Source organism: Athene noctua, chromosome 17, assembly GCF_965140245.1.
Source record: "Athene noctua chromosome 17, bAthNoc1.hap1.1, whole genome shotgun sequence".
Classification (NCBI taxonomy): domain Eukaryota; kingdom Metazoa; phylum Chordata; class Aves; order Strigiformes; family Strigidae; genus Athene; species Athene noctua.
The window spans coordinates 3,503,682-3,513,911 of record NC_134053.1 but is presented as its reverse complement, the minus strand read 5'-3'; the positions used below and the strand labels follow the sequence as shown (position 1 = coordinate 3,513,911).

Here is a 10,230-nt window from a genome sequence, read left to right as displayed (position 1 = left end):
GGTCAACGTGTCACGACCCTTCTCCCGAGGGCACACCTTTGGGGTGACAGCACTTCAGCCTGCCTGGTCTTTCAGTCGTACATCTGTCTGCCTTCACGGGGAAGCTGGCTCCAGGCTCGCCAAACACTGCCAGCGCGGTGATTTAGGAACCAGGCTGATACTGCCAAATCACTCTGCATAGATCACTTGCTGAGGACAAACACCAGGTAGTTAGCAGTGAGCTTTCCCTCGCTGCTCGTCTGAGGCAGATGTGAAATAGTGATCTAAGGAGAAGCAGCTCTGTACTTCATTTCCAGTTCTGGAACCGGCAAGTCACTCGGAGAACAGCTTTCACACTGCTTGTTGGGTATGATACTATCCCTGCTTATTAATCACAACACCCTCCCTGTGAAGACATTCTCTAGGCACTGAACTGTTGATAAATACTTCTGCTGTGTTGTGTTTTGTAACAGCGAGCAGCATCATAGTGCAGGAAAACCTTACCAAGAAAGCTCTGGAAATCAGTATATTTAAACATAATAAATAATGTAGCAGCAAGGCCCAACCTTTATGATTGTGGGCAACTATATGTATATGACTTTTAGTAGTATTATCCATGTGAGTAAAGGTATACAAATAAGTAATCCTAGATTTAGATAACTTAAGGAACTCTAACAACATTTGTTTATTATAATTCAAATGGAAGTAAAATGGTACCAGTAATATAATCAAAATAATCTGCTATCCAGCTGGTACAACGGCTGGCCATAGAGCCTGGCAGAGGTACTGTTTCCTCGTGCCTATTGCTGATGCTAGCCACTGTCTCATCTCTCAGGTCCACCTGGAACTTGCTGCAGCTCTCGGGACAGCTGAAGTCAACAAGACTAAATAAATGCAAAGCTGCAGAATCCTAGAGTAGTTCTAGAGCTGGAATACTTCCTCATCTAGCGTGGGGTAAAGATAAGGAAAAGCTCTTGAAGCAAAATAAGCTGCTGCTCGTTGAGTGACTGCTCGGATCAGTGTTCCAACTGAAAGAAATCTGCTAAGTGCTGGAGCCCCAGATTCAGCTCCACACATTTTTTTATTTGGACCTTCACATGGGAAAGACAGGTGTTTTTCTATATGGTATATTTAATCTTATTAGCTAACCAGTGAGGTCATTAATAATAACAAAGCAAAAAAATTAGAAGTAAGTTTTTTGTTGCAAGTGAGGAAGTAAAAATATAACTGTGACATGCAAAGATTTTTGAATGCTCCTGTCAAATCATGAACTAGGTGGAAAAGCCAGTGAACAGAATCCATTAAGGTTGCATTTATTAAATGTCCATTTATATAAGAAGCTAAAAATAGCATTTGAGTTTTTCCAATTTTCTTTTCATAACGGTTATTATGATTTTCTGCTTCATCTCAGAAAGTCATTTTGCTGCTGCTGTGGTATGTAATCTGTGTGCCCTTTCTTGGTGCAGTACAAATGACAGAACACTAATCAGATCAGAACAACAATCACGTCATCTTTGAGTAACCAGCAATAAACTGTTTTTACAAGGAAAAAAAGATGAACTATTTTTAGGGTAACTCTGAACAGAAAAACAAAATATACTCAATCTTATTTTACATCATTGCTATGAATTTCAGAAGCATTGCTTTTTCTTGGGCAGCAGGCTAATCCATGTAATACATCTTCACATAAATGGTCTAGTCAAAAAGGGTTTCTAGGGTTTTGTTAAAAGTTTTGACTTCAAGTATATAAAACTCCCTTTCTCCCTCCCCTGTCTGTGACTCTGAACCATAGGCTGATTCCTAAGTAACCTAAATGCCCATTTTTGGTGATTATCCCATGTTTTCAGCATGTCTCCTATCTAGTTGTCTGCGTTATTTTACTATAGCTGGCAAGTATTCAGCAAAACCCTCCTTTACAAGTCCAGGTCTGTGACTCCTATAATTTTCTTCAGCTCAAGAGGTCCCACAGTGCAACGCAGGTGAAGTGAGGTGATAACGGCACGGGGCCAGCAGGGACATCACGTGTAGGTGTCTCTGGAGGCAGCTCTGCCCACACTATACTACAGGCTGCATGTCCTGGTCCGGAGCGTCTCCGTTTCCCATGGATGTGGCTCCCTTCGGCGCCTTACCAAGGCCTGTTCCCCGCCCGGGTCGAGTACTCAGCTCAGGGAAGCTGCACCTTCTCCCCACCCCAGCCAACTCTACCTGTTTTTTCCTGTAAATGTGTGTAGGGGGAAACGTGCTGCTTCTCCCTGTCCTGGGAAAGATTAGCGTGCAGCTGTTGAGAAAGACTTGACTATCTTTGGCTATTCAGCGGCGTGGGAGGGCTTACAGGAGGATGTCCTGGGAATCTATGGATCTCAGACCCACTCCTTACACACATGCTGCAGTTTTGAACCCTTTGGGGCATCTGAAATAAATGTCATTAAATGACCCATTCAAAACCTCTTTTTCCTGTGGCCCAGCAAGCTACTCCTCACTAACAATTTACCTTCTTAAGAAATGTAAAAAAAAAAAAAAAAAAAAGAATACCATACAGTCAAAATGTAGTAATCAGATTTTAGTTTAGTTCTGTTAACAAATATATTCAATGCAAAGGCAAGCTAGGAACTATATAATTACCATACTCTCTCTTGATATAGAAAGCAGCAGCAGATCTCATAGTTAGGTACCAGAGAAAGCAAAATTATTTTTTATGTCCTGAAAATACTTTTTACTTCAGGCAGGAAAAACTAAAAAAGACCCACCCCAACTCTATCTAGAAATTCAATAAGCCAAGAGATTAAAGAATAGCAAGAGTTCTGGTCCCACAGACTTGTCTCTCTGCTTCTAATCTTTGATTGTGGCTAAGAGGTGCTCATCCAAAATGATGAAGCGTGAGGGACGGTTTCAAGCCTCACCTACATTCCTCTTATCCTGGGTCAGCTGCGGGTCTTGATGCAATTTTCAGGGCAGGGACAATTGCCTGTAGCTCACAGGTCAAAGCCAGAGCACACGGCAGGCTCACCTGTCTGCCTGGTTTGCATATCCAAACGTATGTGGGAGCCACTGTGCCACTTTTACATCCATCAACAACCCTCTGTCCCTGGGGTGACCCTCTCTGGGCAGCGTAAGCACTCTGGAACCACACTGCACACACCAAACAGCTCAGAATGTCCTCAGTGAGAAAGCTTTTAGTTGGTGCTTTCACATGGGCAACTCAGAAAAATTAGAAGGTATACGCACAAGAAAAATACATTTGTTAAAAACAACAACAACAAAAGATAATGGAAAAAACCTCAGAATTCAAGTAATTGTTCTCAGAACTCATACTCCTGACGCTGTAGTGATGAACTGTCTCCTAGAAGCACAATCAGTTTAATTCAACCATGCAAGGAAAGTCTGACTAGGAGCGTGCGGGCGAGGTCTGTGCAGCTCAGAGCGAAAATGGCTCCATTCTTGCCAGTCACACTGAGTGAATAAAGACAATAGGGAAGGAGAGGGCCAAGCCAGGAGGCCCACAATTATACAATATCAACTCCCAGGCCCTGCAAAAATGTAACCTTAGTGATACAGAATAAGGAGCAGAGCAATTGCGTAAGTTTTCTGTGACCCTGGAGAAGGATTTCTTTTCCTTTGATCTCTCTGCAGATGCATGCCATTCCCAGCCTCATAAAACAAAGATTTACGATGAGGTTCACCCTAGTGCAGCTCTCATAACAGATCTTCCTAACGACGTTATGTTGTCACTTGAACCATGGAGGAAAAGCTTCACGGAGTGCTTAGTTGTGCTCTTTATCCACCAAAACCAAATAATGTACAACAAGTTTATGTAGAAATTATGAAAGCAACAATAAATAGCAAGAAGTTACCTTTAAGAAGCCAACACACTGTCTTCTGACTTTATGTTGGTATAAGGAGGCAGAATTCATAGTACGAGCCTATCTTTACCTCCTTCCTGAATGACTTGACCAATAGCTGTTTGATTCTGTTGTTTCAGAAAACATTCTCTCTTACATTCCATTAACTGCTCCAAATCCTGCCACATTTTAATTTGCTTCATATTTGGCCCGTGACTTTCCCGTACAACTTTCTGCTTCTCTCGTAATTTCTGTCAAAAATACAAAAAGATTAAGATTTCTGGAACAGTTCTACGCCACAAAAATTGCCTGCATAGGCAGCTTGGAATGACAAAGATTTTTATATGCTGCTGAAATATTATTTTGTTGAAGCTGATAACACTCCTTGCAAGTGATAAATGCATTAACACCGGGGACTCAGATATCTGCTTTGTATGGATTAACAATTACTTCAATGTTGCAAAACTGTCTAAATAATAGTCTTATCTATTGGAGAAGTTATGCTAAAAATCTGAGCTCTTGCAGTATCAAGTTGCAACCTGCAATGGATTCATATTATAATATAAATCAATGTTTTACAATTAAACCCGCTACTGATTATTAACAGTGGCAGCCCAAACCTGTAAAAATCACTCACAGAGTCATAAAAAGGAAACTAATAAAAGAAAGATGTTTAGTGTGAACCTCATCCGCGCTGATCTGAGCTTCGTGCAGGATTTAAAGTGGACAACTGCTTTTGTTTAACACTGCGGCGCTGATGATCCCCTGGCCTTTAATAACAGTGATAAGGCTGACAGGCTCAAAATTTATTGTCTTCAACAGGTTGCTTTATATACAACATAAAACTTGAGCTGGCACACTTTGTGATGCCCATGTTTCAGTTTCTTATCCAAATGGTTTTCAGGGAATGTGCTGTCACGTTAAGCTGTTTGACTATCTTTTACAAGCGGCTCATGCTATACTCTGCAGGAAATCAAGCCCTGAAGAGTGAGCGTGATCTCTTTTCAGGGTATTAGTTACCAATGCCAGCAGTAATGGAATTTTATTTGTAAGCTGCAATATGCTTTTTATAAAAGACTGACCACAGTCTTTAGTAAGAAACCCCACAAAAACATGAGCCGTACAATGTTTTTACAAGGTAAAAAACCTCATTCTTACCTTCCCAAGGTTTTCTTGTTCGAGGATCATTCGTGTATACTGTTCTCTGAAGGACATATAAAATAACTTTATTATGATTTCATTTGGTTCTATGTAATAGAACAGAACAATGATGCAATCATGGAACATTATGAAAGGATTGGGAGGTTCATAAATGAGACAGAAGAGAAAGCACGAAGAAACCTTTTCATCATTGGACAACATCAAGCACCACATCTTCTCCAATTCTCTCAGTTGTGCAGTTGGGAAAAGTGATATTGGATAAGATCTCTTTTATTTTTGAAGCAGGCATCATTACTGCTCCTTCCAGCCTGAAGACAACAGCAAGATCATTTAGATAAGATATACACGATCCCTTTTTAATAATGCATTTATCCTGGTGATATTCCGAGGTTAGCCAGTGGCCTCATTTGTACCAGCATCAGAGTTTACAAATCCACAGCCCTTAATTCCTGTGAATGCAGCGTTAGAACAAGTGGGAAAATACAGGAACGAAGGGGAATAGTATTTCAGCCCAGGTTTGACAAACCCAACGACTGCAATGGAACCACTGTGCGTTCTTCACTCTCAGAAAACAGCCGTCACATTTAGGTGCCTAAATATAGGCTTAGAAGGGTAACTGTTGACATTCATTATTAAAAATCTTGGCTGTACACCTTTGTCTGTAACAAGTGGCTGGATCACTTTCTGACATATGCAAACTTGATACATGAAACCTGACAATATAATATGCAAACCACAACAGCACGATTGAGATACATTACTATGTACTTATTTTAACTTTTTTGGAAATGTGACAATAAACAAACTCTTCACCGATTCACTTAAAAATCAATTATTATAATTTGTGTGTAACGGGTACACTTAGAGGTTGAGAATTTGCTAGTGGAATACAAAATAAACTGGCTCATCTAAAGACAGTTCCAAATTGCCCAGGGTAGAAGAACACTGCGTGGAGAAATCCTAATTTCCAGGAAGAAATATCAGCCTTCATGACACCCGAGTGTGAAGGTTTGCTAGAGCGTGGTGAGCAGCCATGTAGAACCAAGGCACCACGTTTCTTATATTCCTTCCATTTCTACTAAGTACTCCAGGCGCTGGACCGGAGCCCTTGGGCCCTTTGGCCACCTGGTCCTGCTGCCACGCTCCCTGCGGAGCGCACGGGCCAGGAATGAACCTGGATGGTTTTGTGACCTCGCGCTCTTGGACAGTTCTAGCAGCCCAAATCAGAGCTGTCTCGAGGCTGCTCTAAGTGCCGTGCTGCACAGCTGAGCCCCAGCAATCCCCACCAAATCAGAGACAGAAAGCCACACTGAATCTTCTTATTTCCACTGGCACACAGCGTATGTTCGCACACATTTGGCCTCGAGAACATACTTTTTTCTTTTTAAGTAGTTTTCAAAGTAATCATCAGAAGATTAGATGTCTTTCCTAGTAAGTTTTTCTTTACTATTTACAATGATGACTGGAAAGAATGCAACTTAGTAACTTCATTAAAAAACCCACAACTTTCTATTTTTAGAGAAGAAAATTAACTTTTCACATTCCTAAGAAGTGACTCTACAGAACAGAGAGTTTATATTCAATAAAGAGGGACAGAATTAAGACATTTTTTGTTCAATACGTTGTTAGGAAAGTGCTGTTCTATTTATGGTTCATTTTTACTCCGTTTACATTCCAGTGCCTGCTGAAAAATACATTCACATTCTAAAAGGATGTCTAGAAAAAAAATTTATCGTTTCATTTTATATTTTGCAGAGATCTCAATATTGAACTTTGTTGTAATTCATTTAAATGTGACGGGTCTGTGACCTCTTACAGAAGGTCGAAAATGTGTATAGTCACTGTGTGAGGGTAATTTCCCTCGCTTCTGTGCCCACGGGTAGCAAGTGAAACAGGGACAGCAGAGAGAGTGGTAATGCTCCGCTCACATTCTCCTCACCATACCTGGAATTACATAGCTGGACTCGCACTGAATTCCAGCGTTCGGCTCTGATGGCTTGTCCGTGTGAATACTCACATTGTGGAGGTTCATTTCACGAGTATTTGAGTTGGAGCATTTTTTGCTTAGCATCTGCGAGTAAACTCAGACCCTCCCCTTCCCCGCGAGGCCATAAAAGGGCAGTGCCTGCTGTTTGACCTGCATTTCCTCTCAGCTGCTTGGCTGAGCTGTCCTGCTTTTCAGACTAATGAATTTTCACATCGTCACTAAGATTTTTCTCACAGACACTTCTCTTTTCCCCCTTCTGCTTAATTTTACTGTTCCCTCATCTTTCATTAGATTAATCTATTTCCTACAGCCTTCCATGATTTTGTGAGATGAAATAAGAGGCTTCTTAGCCTCCACTCACATTCTATCTCCTCATCTTTTTCTTCTCCCACCCTAACATTAGTAACTTTGATTCTTTCCTTACTCTTATTTTTCCTACACTGTTTACTACACAGTGTAAACATTTTCAGAGCCTTGCAGAAGGTCTCTGTGATGAATATTAATTTAGCCCATCATTTCCTAGTGATCTCTGCCTCATGTTCTAGAACAGCAGGAGATGCAGCTGCTGGTACCAGCGCAAGGTGCATCAGGACAACTTCTAGTTCATGAAGGATCTGATGGAGGAAGACGACCTCATCTCTCAGTGTCTCCTGAGGGGATCCCTGGCATTTCCTCACTCAGTCTGACACATCGCTATCCCTGTCAAGGGCCTCATTCCAGAGCCCATGACATCTTAGTGGTCAACTACTGCCTTTTTTTTCCCTCCACAATGAGTGAAGAAATTGCCTCTTGTGATAGGGAATGACATTTGATTACGTACACAACCAACTAACGGTGCTTCCCTCGTTGCCACCACTGCAACGGAAAGGTCCAGAAATTATTATGAAAGGTAGAAACTCCTAAGAGTACAGATATCTTGGGAAATTAATTTATTCTTTCCATCTCGTTTGAGAAGTGACAGACAACTACTGGTTCTCTTTTCCTGTTGTGACGGCAGCATGCTGGATGATGTGAAGATTTCAAATGGAATGTAGAATAACTATTAACTGTCTAGTTAAGTAGTTCTATCTTTGCTTTGTCACTCATTCACATTTTTAAATTGGGTTTGTGAATGGGACAATTCTGTGAAGCGTTTTGGCACATCGTACAGAAGACTGTACATGAACCACAGCTCTGACATGACAGATTACACAGATCTCAAGCTACAATCTGTCCTGTTGCTGAAATACAAATGTAGAAGTCTAAGAAGAGGCCTCACATCAAGGAACTACATTGCTGTGGCTTTTTAAAGCCTAAGCAATGAAGGAAGCTGTAAGAATGTTGAATGATGCAGACTGTGAGATGGAGAGGTACGAGGCAGAGCTGATGCCCCCTCCGCACTGAACTAAAAATGATACACTCTGTGGAGATTCCTTGGTACAGTAATGACTACACCTTGAAGGAGACCCATTCCTACTCTCAAAACAGTGTTTTTCACTCATTACATTCATGAAAAAATAAACCAAAGACCCTTGATCAAACCAGGCAAATGTGAATTTTAAAACCTCTGTTTTAATAAATATTTTCCTGACTGAGAAATACTGTGGTGCAAAAGCCAAGAGACCACTTCGTAAAACTAGGGACAACAATTTAAGCTTGTTTATTTTGTTGATCGCTAGCATCTAAGATTTTTTTTTTTTTTAATGTCAAGGATAAAACTAGCTGGAAAACAGAATTTCTATTTCATGGAAAACTCTGAAATTTTTAAAAACTAATTATGAAGAATAAAAAGCATGTATTTTGACACTTTTACCAAATGAAAGTTATAAATGTTTTGGTTTGGATTTTCCTGATGTTTAATTTTGATTGTGGACTTTATTGTCTAACTTTTGTTTCAACTTTCATATTGTATTAGAAGATTGAACATATACAAAAATTTTAAACAGGGTAGTTTTATAAAAATATGTAGGATGCAGTAAAGTGTAAAAAAAAAAAAATCCTTGGCAGGACTGCATCATTTAAAATAGAAAAACTACACCAAAAAAATCGTCAGCTCAACTCATAACCTCTTCTGCTTCTCTCCCTACCAGGCATAGGCAGGGGGTCCTGAAAAACTCACAGAATGAAGCAACGGTCTTTATATTGGAGTAAATTCAAGTGAGTGTAAAGGTGAAGGTTAGTGTGATGGTACAGAACAGTAGTCATTCTACCTCCAGTAAGAACTACAAATAGGAGCAAAACAAAATCCATTTATGATGAGTATATGCAGTCCTCTGTTCCTGTACCAACGATGGCAATAGATTTTTTCTTAGAAGAAGAGGAAAAGATTTGCAAGAAATGGCCAGAATCTGAGGGCAGCATATGGTTGCTCTCTAAGAGGTGGTAGACTTCTACTCCTGCACACTGGAGTAGAAGAACTAGAACTAGTTTCAGGGAGAAGCTTGGCAGGGGCATTATGTCTGGTAGAGGCACACTTCCCGCAGGACCTAGCTGAAACACAGCTTCTCTGAGCTCCTGCCAACAGGGGCTGCAAGTTAAAACCGCTATCTGGGGCCTATAATCTCCAGCAGGAAGGGAAAATCTTTTGGTATGTCTGAGAGAAGTCGTAGGTTTACAGCAGTATATACTGGAATTTGAGATGCTTATTTTTAGATTATTATAGTGTTTCTAAATTTATCAGGTGAACTCCTCCAGTTCAAATGCCAGTGAGAAAATTCCTAACTTCAGCCTTAGTTTATGAATATCCTTCAAGTTAACACAAAGGAAACGCATTAATACATTTACCGAATTGCCTTTCGTCTCTCCTGTGGGTCTGGGGAAATGTATGCCTTCATTTCTTCTTTAGCACGCTGCAGCTGCACTTCTAGATTCTATAAAGAAATGTGTCATTAAAAAAATAGATCTCCTATAATCGCTATTCCATTTCACAACGAACAATTTGGTCCCTCTTGTGATCTTACCCTTTTCATGCAGTTAATGTAACGGTAGTTGCTTTCTTCCTGAACACACTCCTCAAGAAGTCCTTTTACTTCCTGCAGTACAAGAATAAGATTTCAAAGGACACGGTAACGCAAAGTCCACAGGAGATGCCCCGTGTTGCTATATAAACCATGAGAATCCATAACAGTAAGAGGCAATAACACTGAGTTGATAATTTCTTCAATGTTTATATAATTTGGGCTTTACAGAAGTCTCTTTTAAAGTGAAAGGCAATTTGCTTTTTTTAGATTTGCAGTTTCAGTCACAGTTAAGAGATGCTAAATGATTGTTAATAGGTGTTTATTA

At 40.3% G+C, this 10,230-nt stretch overlaps 1 protein-coding gene across 4 annotated transcripts in view; it reads right to left on the bottom strand.

The window, feature by feature from the left end:
• Positions 1–342: 342 nt before the first annotated feature.
• IFT81 (intraflagellar transport 81) overlaps positions 343–10,230 on the bottom strand; it is a 45,233-nt gene continuing 35,345 nt past the window's right edge. For 2 of the 4 annotated variants that reach the window (XM_074920853.1, XM_074920855.1), the window contains 4 exons: positions 9,906–9,977; positions 9,730–9,815; positions 4,977–5,022; positions 343–4,069 (listed from right to left, as the gene is read on the bottom strand). In XM_074920853.1, coding sequence (XP_074776954.1) covers positions 3,887–4,069; positions 4,977–5,022; positions 9,730–9,815; positions 9,906–9,977 — 387 coding nt within the window. In that variant the 3' untranslated portion in view covers positions 343–3,886. Of the gene's footprint in view, positions 4,070–4,446; positions 5,288–9,729; positions 9,816–9,905; positions 9,978–10,230 lie in introns of those variants that run through there. The other 2 variants (XR_012634670.1, XM_074920854.1) reach the window with 2 other exon arrangements.